The sequence below is a fragment of the Asterias rubens genome, chromosome 2 (assembly GCF_902459465.1).
Source record: "Asterias rubens chromosome 2, eAstRub1.3, whole genome shotgun sequence".
In the NCBI taxonomy this organism is placed as follows: Eukaryota; Metazoa; Echinodermata; class Asteroidea; order Forcipulatida; family Asteriidae; genus Asterias; species Asterias rubens.
Window position 1 is genome coordinate 25,127,943 of NC_047063.1, and position 19,949 is coordinate 25,147,891.

The following is a 19,949-nucleotide window of genomic DNA, read 5'->3' on the forward strand; positions in this document are numbered from 1 at the left end:
GCCAATTTCTCATTCATTGTGACCGAAACAGATACCCAGTGAATATGTGGTGGCAGTAATACATATATTCAAAGACTAATACATGTACATGTATTGGTGTATTTGATGCCAATGTCACCAGTAATTACATTCACTTGGATAAAATTATGACTTTGATCAATGGCTGTCCCATGGGTTGAGGTCAGGAATATTTAGGGTTAGGGTTGGGGTTAGGAATGTTTATTTTAAACACATATGGGATAAGGAATGTTGGTGTTGCCCTTTGAATTTGAATACAAATGTGTACTAATTACAATGTACACCTCATGCTTTGTAAATCCCATGGAATTGAAGGAGAATCTACTGGCATAGTCTACTGGTTAGGACACCTGCCATCCCAGCTGCCTAGGATGTTGCCTTATCATTTTAGAATGAATAGAATAGAATAGAATAGAATAGAATGTTTTATTGTCACTTGTAAAAAAAACAAATATTTGTACAGTGAAATTCGTTTAGGTTTTGCGTGTCTAAAAATATGTTGTATAAAAATGCTAAGCAAATATTAGCAGGACCCCAAATAGAGTTTGTATATAATGACATGGTACCTAGGCTGGTAACCCTGGTAAGCATAATTTTATGTATAAGGTTTTAATGCTAAGCAGCTTTATGAAATTGGGCACAGTTTGCAAGGTTGTGGGTGTCACAGCTTACCCCGCAAGGCACCCATGACCGAAAGACAATCTAGGCAAACTCATTAATTATAGACAAGTGACACAAGAGTTACATATTTACAATAAATAATTACAAGTTTAATTACACTTCTCTCCAACCGTCACTAAGTAGCGTCTATCTCACAAATCGGTATTAAATGAAATCCAAATCAATGAATGATCTAAATACTTTGGTCACGACCTGTTCCAAAAGGACTTCTCAAATTCAGAAAGGTTTTCAATAAAACAGACTGTGTCCAATTCCTGCCGACATAAACTTTAGTCCAATTAAAGGAAACTATTTGACTGGATAAATTAATCCCAGTTTAACAGTTACCTTTATTATGGCACCTTTTCTAATATACACAAACTATGCCCTCGATCAACATTTGGAGGTACATGTACTTAATATTTACAATCAAAGAAATCCCAAAAACCCACAGCTCTAGAGTGTTCACTGCTCTAAGCCTGGTTAACGTTTTTGTTATACACAAAGGACAAGCAAAGTTCAGCTATGAACTTGGGGCAGACTTTACTCCCCAAAATTATTTACAAATATCAACTCCCTTCAAAAGAGCGACAGTAACACTGGCGACTTTTTTATAGGTTATTGATCACACTCAATCAAAGTCAACAATAATAAGTAATAACAGTTACGTCCTTTGGACTATTCTCTCCGCATAAATATATTTCACATTAGCGGTAAACTACGGAAGCTTAAAGTGACCATCCGCGTTTCCGAGTTACTGAGATAACTATTTATTATCCTGGTGTCATGTGTTTTCAGTAGGATAACAGGAAAATTTTTCACAATCAAAAACTGAATGATTTTTTTTTCAAATCATCTATCCAATTTTTTAACAATAACACTTACACTTCATGGTGTGCTGAAATTTTTAAAGTTTTGGTTTTACGTTGCGAGAGACAGTCCGCCATTAACAGTGATTATGCATGCACGACATTGGAGCAACGTCATATGTTTTCACACCTTTCATTGGTTGGTATTTTATTGAATATTCCGAAGCTAGTAGTATGGCTTGCAAAATAAATCAAAATATTATTCAATTACTACTTAACAAATTTAATTACATTTTTGTCCCAAGGCATTATGGCTACTATATTAGAATCGAGAGATATCATAAGGCATGGTAGTAAAAACACCCCACCCCCCTTAAAACACACACACTTCATAACAATCCGTTTTCCCCCATTTTAGACCAGTAATGTTTTGTTTCAGGAGATAACAAACCAATCTTTGATATATTCTCTTTAATATAGATTTTTTGTAATTTTCACTTAAAATATTTAAATTTTTTCCTCATATTGGCACACCATAGAATCCCAAAAAGTAACCACCTCACGTGATCCATCTATTTAAGTGACTAAAACAGGATGAAAGAAACTCAATCTTACAGATAGTAATTTTGTTTTGAACTTTCGAGGTTGGATGATGTTTCTTTGACTCATTTGAATGTTGGCATAATAATGCACTAGTGATTTATACCAAAAATCAATCATTTTATAAATATTTGAGCATAACCAACGTCAGGAAACTTTATTCTCAGCATGATTAAGCCTGATAAAAATACAGACCGTAAGTAAACTGCATAGCTTCTGCAACCGGTGCAGCTTGCACAATCTCGCGGTAAACGGGAATCAAAGTTGGGGGTTCGAAAACATATGAGGGTCGATAACGTATGACGCTACGATAATATACAATAGGCCTAATAAGTAAAGAAACGTTCCCACCGGATTATAGGCGACTGGCGTCCACTTTCCACTCCACAAAGATTAAAGCTAGAGACAATCCCAGCTTCCACATAGTAAACTCAAACCAGTCACAAAGTTCAAAGTTCACAAAGTTCTCACAAAGTTGTTGCGCCCTCTGCTGCTAAATGTAGCAACTATGACTCGGGACGTCTTATTAGCCTCGGCCGACACTCAGTCTGGCATTGCTTCTTTTGTTCCAAATTACTCACACCCAGGGGTGAAAACCATCTATTTGTTGGAAAAAGTAAACCAAAATCTTCTAATAAATTTGTCCAACAAATGAATACTAAACTGCTCAACGATTTCCATGAATCTTTCATAAACTTTCTTACACAAAAATTGATGAATATTTCCAAGTTCCCAAACAATAGAGAATTAGATGAACACGCCTTTTGAATAAATGTATTAAGCATTGAAAATAGCCATGACTTGCATTTTTCAAACCACATCAATTTAAAACTAAACTTTTTCTTGGAACAAAAATAGCATCATGCACTTGATTTTAGTAAAGTTTGAAATGCAGTAAGCATGCAATAAAAACAAGAAATTTACTTACGGTTTCCATAATAGTATAGCTCTTGAAGTCCAGCTCTCAGAATTGTTGTCTCCTCACTTCAACCAATTTGCCTTACGATTAATAGCAGCCTGAAAATCTGCTCTGATTTTGGCAATGGCGCACAATCACAAAGATTTGCAGAGACTAACACCCAGTGCAATTTTCTGTCACTGGATCAACAAGGATCACATCCTCTCTCTATCTAAGACGCTGCTAGAATGACCTCCCTCTATCCAACACACAGCTAGCATACACTCACTCTCCCTGACCACACCCATGTACTCAACATACCCCAAAATTTCACCCATTCAAAACGTCATACTTGAACGGAACATAATGCCCTAAGGAATTTCTGGGTGTAACTTACCACTGCAGACCCAAATAAGGCAAAGCATTTAAATAATATAACAAAGACACAGAATAACTACCTATAGTACTAGCCCTGCCCACTGATGAACTATTCATGAGGTCAGCAAACTATTACTAAGCTCACAGCTACTGAGGAGGGAAATACTATATACACATGTCTCCATGAGGTTAAACTGTGACATTGGGTTTGATCCAAATCTTGTTTTCTGTTTGATTGGAAAGTGAGGACTAACGGTATCAGGCCTACCACACGTCCATAAGGGTGAACCCTAGAATAAGAATTAATGTCTGGCCATGAAGCTCACATTTCTGGTTCTGTTTTATCTGAACACATACAAATAACAATGAAAACAACAGCTTTCAATTCTATTTTTCCAAATGGTCTTATTTAATATTTTTATACAAACACATATTTTTAACATTTTACATAAAATTTATAATTATTGGGGTTTGTATGAACATCAACAAACTTAAATTTTACCTTACTGAATCAATTATAAATGTCTGCTTTATGGACAAAAATGTAGCGTTTTGAAAAAATGTATCACAAAGCTAATACGTGTCTTGTTCTAGTACATAAGATGGGCCTTTGATAATGAAAGAGTTTACAGCTTATGGCGAGTCTGCTCTACAGACTTCATTGAGTAACTATAAATGTCCAGTCAATTTGACTCGTAGAAACTCTCAATGCTTTCTGGATATAAGTTGGATAACCAGAAAGAGATTGATTGATTTACAAACATTTTCTTTGAGTTCAGGTCAACTTCAAGTCGGGTCAGCATTTTGTGTATCATTTCTGCTTACAAGTCGTATGAAAAGAACCGAACTCTTATTTTGAGTTCTTCAGACATCTTCTTGAGACATTCTGATAGTTTCCTAAATCTTCAAAGCAAGCGGCTGGTAAAAGAGTACAAGAAATAGAATGGTTTGAGTGATCTCTCCTCACAACAAAGTTATAAAGTAATCCAACATGAGTCTTCTGGGGACACTTGGTGGCAGCAGACTTTAAATACTAGGTAAACCCATTGATCAGAACTAAATAAACAACAGAAATTTACCTGGTAAGTCTGCTGCCATCTAGCATTCCAAAGCCTCACTATGGCTGAATGTAAACTACAGTCCAATCCAATCTGAATGTCATGGTTTCAAAAACAACAAGAAACTATCCACAGTGATTCTACCTATGGTGATAGTTAAAAGTGATGTCACCTTCACCAAACGTCAAAAAAGTTCACAACATTATTCAATTTGTCAATATAGAAAATAGTCAACAGCAAAAACATGATATGGTTATTAACACAGTGTTTAGAAAGTCAGAAGTACTGTAAGGTTTAAACCTGTACACAATAAAAAAGAGCATTTGTTACAAAAGAACATCTGCATAATTCCAGGCAAGGTCAAATACAACTCAAGAGTTGCTTTTCAAAAGTTAAAATGTGTCCTAACAAATTCAAGAAAGTTTTATAAGTTTTTTAAAATTGCTTAATTTTTGAATCAAGTTTTTCTCTCCATTCATTAATAAATGCATTGAATTATTTGTTCGTAATTTACTTATGCAATTATCATTATTAAAGCGAATCAGAGAATTCTTCTTTTTAAAGAAGAATTAAAAGCATTTTGCAAAGTGCCATTGGATAACAAAACTTTGTGCATTTTTAAAAGAAAAGATACAACAAATTTGTTCAGCAAAGCTTTTGGTCAGTAATATAAAGACCATTACACTCAAAACAGAAGCACTTCTGTATTTTAAGCTTTAACGTAATGAAGGCCAATGGCCAATCTTACTCTTTTTTTGTTTAGCTTTTTACCTTTTATGGTACTTGGTTACTAGCCTTGAGTACTCACTTAGAAAAATATTTCATTTTACTAAAACTAAAACTAAAACCGGTTGCAGAGAGTAGGTTTAAAAAGTGATTTTAGCAGCGAATTGTTGATTTATTTCTTTGGTCCCAATAAAGACAACTTCTTCCAATTCTAAATAGATGAATCAAGTAGCATTTGTACAAAAACATTGTAACATATACCCATACTCAGGCTTGCAATTTCAGCATTAAGAGGGCAAGGTCATTTTCATTATGCAGAGGGCAACTCAAAGGTCATGACCTCTGTGTAATTCCAAGCCTGACGTACTTACTTGAATCTTACAAAATTCAAGAGCTGAGCCACAACTCCCCCCCCCTAAAAAAGTGACTTATTTCATGATGGAAGGCTGTATTTTCATAGAACAGAAGCTCCTAATTATTTTTAAGTTGTTTTTAATAATATTATCATAAAAGCCTTTAGTTTATAATAACTACACTGACAATAATCATAATTCACAACTGAATCTAAGGGGCAAACACAATAGACATCTCATATAAAAAAGTCTTCCTTCAAATAGTGAAATAACAATGCACTGAATCCTTTGCATGCTCCTCCAAAACCAAATCACACATGCAAGATTTTATTATAGAAATATGAACATGAATGCAAACAAAACCCCAAACTTTCTGTATTTATAAGACGATTATTATTCTTTTGTACATGGCCAAACAATTAATCTTTTTACAATGCCACACAGCACATTACTTATAGTTTTACAACATTCAGTACTCAGGAAACGATACAGTTCTTTGTTTTATAACGTCCAGCACTCAGGAAACGATACAGTTCTTTGTTTTATAACGTCCAGCACTCAGGAAACGATACAGTTCTTTGTTTTATAACGTCCACCACTCAGGAAACAATACAGTTCAAAGTTTTATAACGTCCAGCACTCAGGAAACGATACAGTTCTTTGTTTTATAACGTCCAGCACTCAGGAAACGATACAGTTCTTTGTTTTATAACGTCCAGCACTCAGGAAACGATACAGTTCTTTGTTTTATAACGTCCACCACTCAGGAAACAATACAGTTCAAAGTTTTATAACGTCCAGCACTCAGGAAACGATACAGTTCAAAGTTTTATAACGTCCACCACTCAGGAAACGATACAGTTCTTTGTTTTATAACGTCCACCACTCAGGAAACAATACAGTTCTTTGTTTTATAACGTCCAGCACTCAGGAAACAATACAGTTCAAAGTTTTACACCTCCCCCGCACTCAGGAAACGATACAGTTCTTTGTTTTCCTCTTGGATTTCTTGCGACTACCAGGCTGTTTCTGATTGGATGGTTGTGACTGTGACCGCGCCCTTGCGTAGGTCTCTACATATCGAATCCTTGGCTTGCCCTGATCACTCGGACTGAAATAATCCTCATCTTCTGAAGATGATGAGCTTGAGATGTAGTCATCATGGTAACCACGTCTACGCCCGCGAGCGTAACGATCCATGGCAGCTCTCTGGTCTAAAGTGACCTCTGATCGAGATCGTCCAGTTACTCTCTCTGAGTGGTACACGTTGGATTTCCTGTCAAAGTAATCATTCTCACGTGGATTCCTTGGTTGGGTTCCGTAGTGTCCCATTGTTTCAGGCCTTCTCATTCCATTATGATAGTTAGCATTAGTCTTGGGTACCAGACCATGTCTATAACTACTATCAGTCCGAGGGATTATATAGCGCTCATCATTGATGCTGTGCGTGGAGCGAGTTCGCTGAGAGCCTCCAATTGTATTGGTGGCAGTTCTTACTTCGCTTGCCCCTCTACGCTGTATCTGTTCCGTGTTTGGGGGAGGTTGATATTGACTGTCAGCCTTATCTGTCTTTAAGTGGCGACTCTGTGCAGAAGCTGTGCTATTACGTCTCTTTTCAGCAGCAGTTCTTACACTAGCTCGTCTCCTATCTTCAGCCGCTGTCTGAGATTGTCTCCTTAAGTCAGGGAGAGAATGACGAGATAGATTCCGAGATCTATGAATAGACTGCTGGGTCCTCTCCTCCTCTTTCTTCACTACAGACAAGTTGTCTAGATTGAGCTCCTCTACGTTGATTGGACGTCGACTACGGCTCATCTTGGGAGATCCTAATCCCATGGGATCATCCATCTCCTGTGGAGCTTTCTCTCCTCTGCTGCAAGTTCCACTGCAGTAGATCAGTCCATGCTTGGGCAAGAAAGGTCGGCCTAGTAGCGACGTCCCACAAGTACAGCATTGAAAGCATTTCTGGGTGGCGTGCCAATGTTGGCCCTCGTGTGACATCTGCCCCTGGTCTACACCAATAGGTTCCCCACAGGTATCGCAGTACTCAGCAAACATGGTCTCAAAGCATGTACAACAGTAGGGTTTCCCTTCCCGCATGATGTAACGCTCACCACCAAGCTCTTTGTCGCACTCAAAACAACAAAAGTGTTTCATATGCCAGCTGCGACCTTCTGCCTCGGTACACTCATCAGCAAAGATGATCTAAAGATACAAAATAACAAATAAATACTTGTCAAAAATAACCTCCAGGCAATAAACATGTTAATGTTACAACACTCTGTTTACACCACTCTCAACACAGAATTGCATCAAAGCCACTTGGCAGATAACATAATCTGACAACAGATACAAATCTCGGAATTTCCCTGCAAAGTATTTGTCAGTTTGCCAATGACCGAGCACCCTCCACATTCAGCTGATTCATTAGCTAGGATACAAAGACCATTTGCATTACTGTCATTCTAGTCAAACTTAGTAGTCATAAAGCATTGTGAGTAGATTTCAGCTGCCAGTTTGCATACATCTTCAATCGTTACCAATTCACTCTCACTTCTATTGGTAAATGGATTAGATTAGATTAGATTAGATTAGATTAGATTAGATTAGATTAGATTAGATTAGATTAGATTAGATTAGATTTGATTAGATTAGATTTGATTTATTGTCCACGTTAAAAAACATAGAAATACAAGTATACACAAATATTAATACATCATAACTGATGTTGAGTGGTGCTTTATGTTTTTCACCAAATAAAAAGTGAAAAACTAAAGGAAATCGGTTACACTTTTGTTGTGCCTATTAGCTATAAATATATGTAAGTAACCGAATTAGCTATAAATATATGTAAGTATTGCTTTAAGAGGCAAACTCAAGAAACATCCAAGGCGAAGAACAAACAGGCCGCTGAAGCCATGGCTACGGTTGCCCTGGTCTTGACCTTGTCGTCCCTTCAAAGTTTCCTTTAATCTTAAAAGATTTTCCAACGAAAATGGTCTTAACAAAATCAAAGTAGCCTTGCCCTATCAAAGATGAATTTTTGAGGCCTAGGCACAGTTTAACAGAACTGCTTTAGCACAAAAAGTAGCTAAGCGTAGCAACATTTTGCTTAAACCAGAAACCGCTTACTAATGTACCAATGTACAATTCGTGACTGATGTCCTGCTCATTTCTGCTAAGTAGATCATTGGTAAGCAATATTTTCTGCTTGAGCAGCTGTGATGAAATTGGGCTCTGATGTCCAGTTATGATGAATTCATCACTGAAATCAAGTCCATTCATCAAAACCAACCTTAAACAGCTTCTCATTTTGTCTGCTAACTAACAGCTATTATTTCCACCCTTTTAATATAAATGTGACTCATAGTAATTTCTGGGTTATTAACTTGAATTGTGGACTCACCTCATCACAAGCGGCACAGCGAGGCTTAAGGGACTCCGCATGGTGTCTGCCACAATGTATCTTGCCATCACGGAAGAAATATATCAGGTCTACTAGTTGTTCCTTGCAGACGGTACAGACAAAGCATGCCGGGTGCCAGCAGGCGTTATGACCAGCCCTAGAGGCTGAGATTGCGATATCACCACCGCAGATTGCATTACCACACTGTAGGATGGATTGAGAAGCCAAGCAGAGGTTTAGTATACAAGGTAATGCTGAGGATGGTTGAATACAAGCCTGAATGAGGACAAAGCTGGGTTTCTCAAGGAGTTTTAAGGCCAAGAAACAAGATTGTCTAAAGTTTGCAGAAGCTACAAGTTAATTTCACAAACAATGGCACATAAAATACAGAATAGTTACATTCCCTTCTTAAATACAATTTAGAATTCTCATATTGGTGGATTTCTTCATGAGTTAACGAGACATATATTCATATAGACTGATAATTATCTTATACAGGTGATACTTGAAAGCTATTCTTCCCATCTATATGACAAGCAAATAATCCTAATATTGAGCTGAGTAAGAAGTGCCTGGTTTTAACACAAGATTTACAAATTACAAAATCCTTTATTGGCTCATCCATAATTTTCCCATTATGAGAAGTAAGAGCTTGATGTACCAGGGGTTGACTCATATAATGTCAGCCCTTTGTAAATCAAAGCGGATCTATACATAATTCAAGCAACGTATACGCATCATTTATCAAGGGTAAGTGGCGTCACGAGTCAAGAGTTTCTTGTTTTATATCATCAGGTCTAGGTAGCCTAACTGTTCATGCCACACTTCCACCATGTCCTAATGTATACACAAAACACATGGTCATACATTAATGTAAGTCGCTCAGCGCGCCATAACACTGATTTAGTCTGGTGTTGATGATGACACAGGGTGTCTGGGAGTGAGTGTCGGAGAGTGAGTGTTGGTTTTAATCAGGTTGATAAATGGTGAAAACTGGAAGGCACTTCAGATTGAAACGCTATAATTAATTGCCAGCCGATGAAGGTTTGCAGACAATCAGAGCGAAAACCCTGAACTAACAAACTTTAGAAATGTTAGGAATTAATTTCCATTCATTGCCCTGCTTAATGACAAGTTTTTAAATAAATCACTTTATATTAAACACTTGTATTCATCAAGTGCTTCCTCGAATTGTGCCACTTTTTAGTCAGTTGAGTCAATAATGGTCTGAAATGGGCTCCCATTTCATTACAATCTCCAATACACCACGAGCCTGCAATTTCATCTTTGAGAGGGCAAGGCCATTTTCATTTTGTAAGGTGCACTTCATATTGCAAAATCTTCAAGTGTATGGAAACACCAAGGCCAAGACTAGAGGCATCAGAAGTAATGGCATGAGTGGCCTGTGTAATTCAAGGCCTAGAGGCATCAGAAGTAATGGCATGAGTGGCCTGTGTAATTCAAGGCCTATGTTTAGTTCTCTTGTAAATCAAGTTGTCTTTTCAGGAGGTTTATTATTTAGTTTATTTCAATGTAAAGTTAAGTAAGTTTTCCCATTTTCAAACTAATTTAACTCATCTCTTCCCCCCCCCCTCTTTTGGGGGACAAATATAGCATTTCATCTGATCAGGTATGCCTGTATATACCCACTGCCATTTACTGGTTGCTTTGACTCAGGCATAAAACAGCGCCCAGCTAGAGTTTTCTTTCTGTTTTGGTCATTCTCAATACCCCACGCTGTGTGGCTTGATTACATCAATATGATCTCACACTGTGGAGCGCTGGTACTTCGTGTAAGGTATCTGACCGTGTTGCTTTAATAACACTAGCCTGTTGTTTGAATGTCAAAAGCTTGGCTGGATACCGGGGATGTTATACAGCCTTCGTGACAGTCAGGCAACCGTAGCGGTAAAGTCTAGTTACTGTTTCAGTTATAATACACACACGCAGTATGACTAGTTACTGTTTTCAATGATAAAACAGATATATGTATCCATTTTGCATTTGAAGTTTTCACATTTGATAAGTCTTTCAATGTCACTCGTCGAGACATAGTATCATTGATGATCAAGCAATAGAAGAAACACATTTTTTACTTGTGACTTTACTTTGTACAAATTGGCACTGGTACAATTTTCTTGAGAACGATTTTTATTCTTCAATTCTAATGTTGTGTATAAATTTGAAAGTTATCAAGTTATCTAGTCAATTCTTTGTTCTACCCCAAAAATCATTTACAAATGTACCCAGTCAGTTTCCCTTGTGGTTTATATTTATGTCTGAAACAAAAAGTCGCATCCCCTTAAGGTGATCCCCTAGCTGCCGCTTCCCAGGTTGTATCGTAATTTGGGTGTGATCCCTCGCTACACGGCACTTAACGGTTGTATGGCTTCTGACTGGCACCCCCGAACAAAGATATTGACAAAATAGGGACACCGCCAATATAGGGCTAGATAGCTCAGTTGGCGTTAATACGGAGGTCGTTGGTTAGAATCCCACTCTAGTCAATTCTTTGTTCAAACCCAAAAATCATTTACAAATTTACCCAGTCAGTTTCCCTTGTGGTTTATATTGCTATCTGAAACAAAAAGTCGCATCCCCTTAAGGTGATCCCCTAGCTGCCGCTTCCCAGGTTGTATCGTAATTTGGGTGTGATCCCTGGCTACACGGCACTTAACGGTTGTATGGCTTCTGACTGGCACCCCCGAACAAAGATATTGACAAAATAGGGACACCGCCAATATAGGGCTAGATAGCTCAGTTGGCGTTAATACGGAGGTCGTTGGTTAGAATCCCACTCTAGTCAATTCTTTGTTCAAACCCAAAAATCATTTACAAATTTACCCAGTCAGTTTCCCTTGTGGTTTATATTGCTATCTGAAACAAAAAGTCGCATCCCCTTAAGGTGATCCCCTAGCTGCCGCTTCCCAGGTTGTATCGTAATTTGGGTGTGATCCCTGGCTACACGGCACTTAACGGTTGTATGGCTTCTGACTGGCACCCCCGAACAAAGATATTGACAAAATAGGGACAACGCCAATATAGGGCTAGATAGCTCAGTTGGTAGAGCGCCGGCACGTTAATCCGGAGGTCGTTGGTTCGAATCCCACTCTAGTCAATTCTTTGTTCAACCCCAAAAAATAAATTTGAAAGTGTAAATCTTTCAACAATTAATTGGTTCTCTTAACTCAATTGTATAAATGGGAACCCAAAGAGGCTGTGATATTTCTATATTGGATTAGACCATCAGCCCCAATACAATCCCTTTCCTAGAGCCACCCCCATTAGCCTAGTAGAGCCCTGTACCCACCTGATAACAGACACAACCTGCCAGGGTAAGAGGTAAAGATCTTGCTGATCCCCTTCCTAGAGCCCCCCATTAGCCTAGTAGAGCCCTGTACCCACCTGATAACAGACACAACCTGCCAGGGTAAGAGGTAAAGGTCTTGCTGATCCCCTTCCTAGAGCCCCCCCATTAGCCTGGTAGAGCCCTGTACCCACCTGATAACAGACACAACCTGCCAGGGTAAGAGGTAAAGGTCTTGCTGATCCCCTTCCTAGAGCCCCCCATTAGCCTAGTAGAGCCCTGTACCCACCTGATAACAGACACAACCTGCCAGGGTAAGAGGTAAAGGTCTTGCTGATCCCCTTCCTAGAACCCCTCCCCCCATTAGCCTGGTAGAGCCCTGTACCCACCTGATAACAGACACACCCTGCCAGGGTAAGAGGTAAAGGTCTTGCTGATCCCCTTCCTAGAGCCCCCCCCCCCCCTTAGCCTGGTAGAGCCCTGTACCCACCTGATAACAGACACATCCTGCCAGGGTAAGAGGTAAAGGTCTTGCTGATCCCCTTCCTAGAGCCCCCCCCCCCCCCCTTAGCCTGGTAGAGCCCTGTACCCACCTGATAACAGACACATCCTGCCAGGGTAAGAGGTAAAGATCTTGCTGATCCCCTTCCTAGAGCCCCCCCCCCCATTAGCCTGGTAGAGCCCTGTACCCACCTGATAACAGACACATCCTGCCAGGGTAAGAGGTAAAGGTGTTGCTGATCCCCTTCCTAGAGCCCCCCCCCCCCCATTAGCCTGGTAGAGCCCTGTACCCACCTGATAACAGACACAACCTGCCAGGGTAAGAGGTAAAGGTCTTGCTGATCCCCTTCCTAGAGCCCCCCCCCCCCCATTAGCCTGGTAGAGCCCTGTACCCGCCTGATAACAGACACATCCTGCCAGGGTAAGAGGTAAAGGTCTTGCTGATCCCCTTCCTAGAGCCCCCCATTAGCCTGGTAGAGCCCTGTACCCACCTGATAACAGACACAACCTGCCAGGGTAAGAGGTAAAGGTCTTGCTGATCCCCTTCCTAGAGCCCCCCATTAGCCTGGTAGAGCCCTGTACCCACCTGATAACAGACACAACCTGCCAGGGTAAGAGGTAAAGGTCTTGCTGATCCCCTTCCTAGAGCCCCCCCCCCCCCCCCCCCATTAGCCTGGTAGAGCCCTGTACCCACCTGATAACAGACACATCCTGCCAGGGTAAGAGGTAAAGGTCTTGCTGATCCCCTTCCTAGAGCCTCCCTCTTCCGCTGGGTGCTGAATAGCTTTAGTTCCCTCTTCTCCTCTTCACTCAACCCATTACAGTAGCGTCCCTCGTTGTCATGAGGTGGTAGCTGCTGCATCAGAGACTTGATGCGATACTTCTCACCATCGCTGTTTACATATGGGATCTTATTGTCTGGAAGAGCACTCATGTACTGGTGAACCTAGAGATAGGGGAAAATAAGAACAAGGTGTTTAAGATTAGGGCAAACATTTGAAATAAATAATGAAACCCTTTACTAATTGCACCTGGCTGAAAATATTGTATAAAATTTGTGGTTTTAAAAATACATTGAATAGAAAAAAAGAAAAAACTAATTCCTACCCCGGGAGCAGATTAAAAGAAACCAGGGAACGATTTCATCACTGCAATAACCTACATGTATCTCTCTGATAGTTTGTATATACTCAGCGCCTTGAGTACCTTGTTTGGTAGTACCGGCGCTTTATAAGACTTCATTATTATTATTAAATCAGCACTTGTGCATAGCAAAGCATCAAGACTGACGTATTTTGTGCACATTGAATGCTAATATTGAGTGGCAAAATGGCAATTTTTGAGTATCAACTGATACAATTTGTGTAGCATTTTGTTTTGCTATACAAGGGAAATCGATCACTGGAATGCCTACTATAAATAGCCACTAATTAACATTTCTTTTCTTCCATATAGATTTTGGTTTTGAATAGATGTGAACTTTGATTCAAAAGTAACAAATACTTATAATGTTTTATACATGCACTGAAAAGTGTTTAAGGGTCTACATGGGACAAAAAAACAAGACGTCCACAGACTTACACTGAACTTACACAGTTTGAAGATAATGATAGTAGAAAGCTTCCCAGAAAATATTATTTGCTGAGGTGCTGTAGTGTTTGAGATATGAGTAAAACAATAGCATGCAAATAATTTTTGTCTCACTGATCACGAGACAATTTTTTTTAAGCATAAAAACATTTGTATGGCATTGTTTTACTCATTTCTCAAAAACTACAGCACCTCAGCATCTTATATTTTCAGGGAAGCTTTCTACTATCATTATCTTCAAACTGTGTAAGTTTAATTAAAACCTGTGGACATTGTGTTAGTGTTACAAAAAGTACCCAAATCCTTTAAGCACCTCCACAAGCATATTACTGGGATAGGGTTGCCTACCTACAAAGGTATCCCATCATGTTTCTCATAATCAAAGAATAAACATCTAGGCAACGCGTTCCTATTCCCTAGAAGCTACAAATCAGTCTTTCAGAGCTCCATCCTCAACTCAAATAGAGATACACTATTAAACAATCTTACCAATAATTCTTATAATAGATTTTTTTGTTAACAAGTAGCCAAAAGGAAATGTACCTGTTCTGGTTTGAGGCCTGGAGGCACCCATGTATACTCCTCCAACACGCATCCACTGTCGTCATCAGATGTTGAGTTCCTCTGAAAATCAGTCATCATTCTACTAACTGTCTTCTCTTGATCCCCAGACATGATGTAATGGTCCTCCCGAGGACACTTACAATGTAGGCAGATCTTCCTGTAGGCCACAAAGACGACACAAAGAGGAGAGGGAAAGATGGAGAAGAAAAACTGGCTTTAATTACAGATTACAAATGAGCCTCTAACAGGACCAGTGGGAGACACTAAGATTGGGATATTAGTCATGAAGATTGTAGGGCACTGAGCACTGGTAGGTCTTAAAGGGGAAAATACAACACGGATCTCAATTGGATTTTAGGATTATCCAATTTAGAGCCAAGTTTGTAAACTCATTGTACGCTTAATGTAATGTGGCAATCTTCAAGAGCTCTCATCTATAATCAAATGATTCATAACTAAGCCCCAAGCATCACAAAATACTTGTTAAAATCTCTGTAACCTTTGTGTCAAAATCCTCAGCATCTATTTATTTAAGAAGAGACCATGGAGGGTTAAAAATAGCACTAAACAATGTTATTGTTGCATTGCAAAATTTAAACATTACATTGTGAAAATGTTTTCAACTCTGCTATGGTTTGTCAAATACCACGAACAGACGATGCCTCCAGAGGTGTAATGTGATTGAATAATAACTAGGGCTCTATTTGGGGTGGTCTAAGCATACATGTACCCCCCTTTATTTGTAAGAAGCAAGCAGACGTTCCATTCATTATTTAAAGGGTAAAGGTAGAGAGATCCATGCATCCATGACGAGCTGATCTCTGTAGATTGCATTATTCATTGTGAATCTATAGAGATAATATGCACTATGGCCTTGTGTCTTTCTACACGGCTGTGCTTTCACTGTTTGCCAATTCTATCCTAGGAATGCCCATCCGTCCATTCCCGTTACATATAAAGACTAACATGTGATTTTGTCATCAGTAAGAAAATACCTTAATCTCTAATTTCAAAATTTCTTTATCCTTCTAGACTCTAAGAAAGGTCTAGAAGAGAATCTATTTTTGTTGAAGTATTAAGGTTACTATGGTCATGACCTTTAAAACTTTGTCAGTGAGTAGATTACCAGGGCATTACAGCCTTGAGGTAAGCCTAGGATGCAACATTATCACCCACTACTGTCTCAACACGTTCCATCATCTCCAATTACTGCATCCTTATCCCCCTAACGCAAGACTACAGATAAAATGTGTCAGCGTTTGTTCACAACATGTACCCCTGCAAAGATGAGTTTCATGCTTTTGTTGTGAGCACGCACTTTGAATGGGATGAAGGATTGCAGCGCTATGAGTTATCAGTGAAAGCTGAATGACATTGTGCAGTATTAGCCAACAAGGATATTGGGCTGGAATTACATGTGTCATCACGAAGCGTACTTTAATCACGTACATTTCTTTCAAATGTGTCCATGTAGAATTATGCCTCTAAGCATCACACAAGGTTTTGCTATAAATGTATGCCTTTATGGTAACACTTTTAAGGATCTAGGATCAACTGATTAATGCAGCTACACAAACTATGAGAATTGGACAGATAGTAGAGCAGGGAAAGGCCTTGTCTAAGACTAATCTCTAAAGATCATGTTGCAATGAAACTAACATTTTGCAGAACTGTAACTTCATAAGTTAAGATCTCTTGACTCCTGATATGTTTTGCAAACAGTCATTGTTACTAAATGATGTACTTCTTCCCTCATAGCTCCATTAATCTACATTAATTTTGTACATTTCAAGTAGGTACCATCGGAACCAATCCATCAGCTTCTAAAGAGGAGGCAGTAAGCCTACATGTAGTCATACAGTGAGGAGGAGCTCAAGATGAAGATTGAGGATGGAAACAGAGCTTCTAAAGAGGAGGCAGTAAGCCTACATGTAGTCATACAGTGAGGAGGAGCTCAAGATGAAGATTGAGGATAGAAACAGAGCTTCTAAAGAGGAGACAGTAAGCCTACATGTAGTCATACAGTGAGGAGGAGCTCAAGATGAAGATTGAAGATGGAAACAGAGCTTCTAAAGAGGAGGCAGTAAGCCTACATGTAGTCATACAGTGAGGAGGAGCTCAAGATGAAGATTGAAGATGGAAACAGAGCTTCTAAAGAGGAGGCAGTAAGCCTACATGTAGTCATACAGTGAGGAGGAGCTCAAGATGAAGATTGAGGATGGAAACAGAAGCTCCTTCAAGTACCGAATCATCAATATATAAATAATCAATTAGATGCTGATGTATTCTTAATGGCGCATCATTTGATACAACTCTCTGCAGATGAGTGAATCTCCACTTGGTGAACTAATGAGTCTAAAATCAATCACAGTGGTACCCCTTAATTGTGATCCACTTCAAACTTCTTAAGACCAGCTGGACCAATTTCATAAAAGCTGTTCAAAAGCACAACACTTTGCTCCTCAGCACAATGGCAAGGTTACCAGCCATACATTGTAGTGTCATCGCTATGTATATTTGCAAAGTTCATCACTTGTGAAAGGTATTTTGTATATTTTTACTTAGATAATTTAGATTCTGAGCAACTTTTTTCTCCATTTAACACTAACAGTAACAGCTCCATAGATCTACAATAAGCCCAGTTGAAACTCCCTTCATGTGTGTTATTTACTGCTTCCCAATACACCATGCAAACACTAGTCTTTAGATGTTCACCGTGTTATTCAATTTAAAATACAACATTACTGTCACCAAAAATTGTTTAAGGGCTATTACTAAACAGACCATTTATTTTTGTGATAACAATTGAGCCTACCTTAAAATCAAAGAAATCTTGTTGAAAATAGAATCCAAAGCAGTCTAAAAGAGCAGATGTTGTTGAGAAACCCAGCCACCTGTGTCCATTGAGTTACTTTGAATACTGCTTTAAATACACAATTGCTGCCAGTCTGTGGGCAATGTTTGTCCATTTACTTATTAAGCCTAGACCAGGTAAACTAAACACCCAAGCTTTATAGCAGTCTACCACATTCCATTACCTCTGCACGTCATTCAACTGTGATTCTTTGAACTAGGTTTTTGAACCAACCCAAAGTTACAGACTCACTAAAGGGGCACAAATGTGTTTGCACACTGCTTAATCGCTGGCTGAAACCATAAAAACAAAGCGTATCTCTGGACATGGTCTGGCTGGGTTAAAGATAATCGTTGCGATTGATACATTACTAGATGGGAGGCTCCTATCTTGTCATCAAACCATTACATTCCAACAATTCCGAGCATGTTTTAGGATTGTACTAACATTGTTACAGAATGAGATATTGATGTTTAGAGACGGAAACCAAATATTTACGCGGATATAAAGTAAGGATAATGGAGCTTGACGAGAGTCTTATTTCAATGCCAGCCTGAGGTAGCCTTTTTCTTTTAGCCATACAGAAGGGGCGTTGTCCTCCCCCATGAAGTCAGTTCAAACTGGCAAAAACATCCCTAAGATTCGAAAATTCTCAATCCATAAGATCACAGAGCTTCACAAAATCACACATGTGGTAACTTTTGAGGCAATCATGATATTCCTCCGTGACTGTTTTAACTAGTTCTACCTCCATGGTTCTACCTCCCGTGACTGTTTTAACTAGTTCTACCTCCATGGTTCTACCTCCCGTGACTGTTTTAACTAGTTCTACCTCCATGGTTCTACCTCCCGTGACTGTTTTAACTAGTTCTACCTCCATGGTTCTACCTCCCGTGACTGTTTAAACTAGTTCTACCTCCATGGTTCTACCTCCCGTGACTGTTTTAACTAGTTCTACCTCCATGGTTCTACCTCCCGTGACTGTTTTAACTAGTTCTACCTCCATGGTTCTACCTCCCGTGACTGTTTTAACTAGTTCTACATCCATGGTTCTACCTCCCGTGACTGTTTTAACTAGTTCTACCTCCATGGTTCTACCTCCCGTGACTGTTTTAACTAGTTCTACCTCCATGGTTCTACCTCCCGTGACTGTTTTAACTAGTTCTACCTCCATGGTTCTACCTCCCGTGACTGTTTGAACTAGTTCTACCTCCATGGTTCTACCTCCCGTGACTGTTTTAACTAGTTCTACCTCCATGGTTCTACCTCCTGTGACTGTTTTAACTAGTTCTACCTCCATGGTTCTACCTCCCGTGACTGTTTTAACTAGTTCTACCTCCATGGTTCTACCTCCCGTGACTGTTTTAACTAGTTCTACCTCCATGGTTCTACCTCCCGTGACTGTTTTAACTAGTTCTACCTCCATGGTTCTACCTCCCGTGACTGTTTTAACTAGTTCTACATCCATGGTTCTACCTCCCGTGACTGTTTTAACTAGTTCTACCTCCATGGTTCTACCTCCTGTGACTGTTTTAACTAGTTCTACCTCCATGGTTCTACCTCCCGTGACTGTTTTAACTAGTTCTACATCCATGGTTCTACCTCCCGTGACTGTTTTAACTAGTTCTACCTCCATGGTTCTACCTCCCGTGACTGTTTTAACTAGTTCTACCTCCATGGTTCTACCTCCCGTGACTGTTTTAACTAGTTCTACCTCCATGGTTCTACCTCCCGTGACTGTTTTAACTAGTTCTACCTCCATGGTTCTACCTCCCGTGACTGTTTTAACTAGTTCTACATCCATGGTTCTACCTCCCGTGACTGTTTTAACTAGTTCTACCTCCATGGTTCTACCTCCCGTGACTGTTTTAACTAGCTCTACCTCCATGGTTCTACCTCCCGTGACTGTTTTAACTAGTTCTACCTCCATGGTTCTACCTCCCGTGACTGTTTTAACTAGTTCTACCTCCATGGTTCTACCTCCCGTGACTGTTTCAACTAGTTCTACCTCCATGGTTCTACCTCCCGTGACTGTTTTAACTAGCTCTACCTCCATGGTTCTACCTCCCGTGACTGTTTCAACTAGTTCTACATCCATGGTTCTACCTCCCGTGACTGTTTTAACTAGTTCTACCTCCATGGTTCTACCTCCCGTGACTGTTTTAACTAGTTCTACATCCATGGTTCTACCTCCCGTGACTGTTTTAACTAGTTCTACCTCCATGGT

The 19,949-nt window shown here is 39.5% G+C and overlaps 1 protein-coding gene across 4 annotated transcripts in view; it reads right to left on the bottom strand.

Moving 5' to 3' along the window:
* Positions 1–6,121: 6,121 nt before the first annotated feature.
* LOC117304627 (prickle-like protein 2) overlaps positions 6,122–19,949 on the bottom strand; it is a 36,468-nt gene continuing 22,640 nt past the window's right edge. For 3 of the 4 annotated variants that reach the window (XM_033789186.1, XM_033789177.1, XM_033789194.1), the window contains exons 2-5: positions 14,848–15,025; positions 13,409–13,660; positions 8,907–9,110; positions 6,122–7,705 (exon numbers count right to left, since the gene is read on the bottom strand). In XM_033789186.1, coding sequence (XP_033645077.1) covers positions 6,470–7,705; positions 8,907–9,110; positions 13,409–13,660; positions 14,848–14,979 — 1,824 coding nt within the window. In that variant the 5' untranslated portion in view covers positions 14,980–15,025 and the 3' untranslated portion in view covers positions 6,122–6,469. Of the gene's footprint in view, positions 7,706–8,906; positions 9,111–13,408; positions 13,661–14,847; positions 15,026–17,683; positions 17,720–19,949 lie in introns of those variants that run through there. The other variant, XM_033789203.1, reaches the window with a different exon arrangement.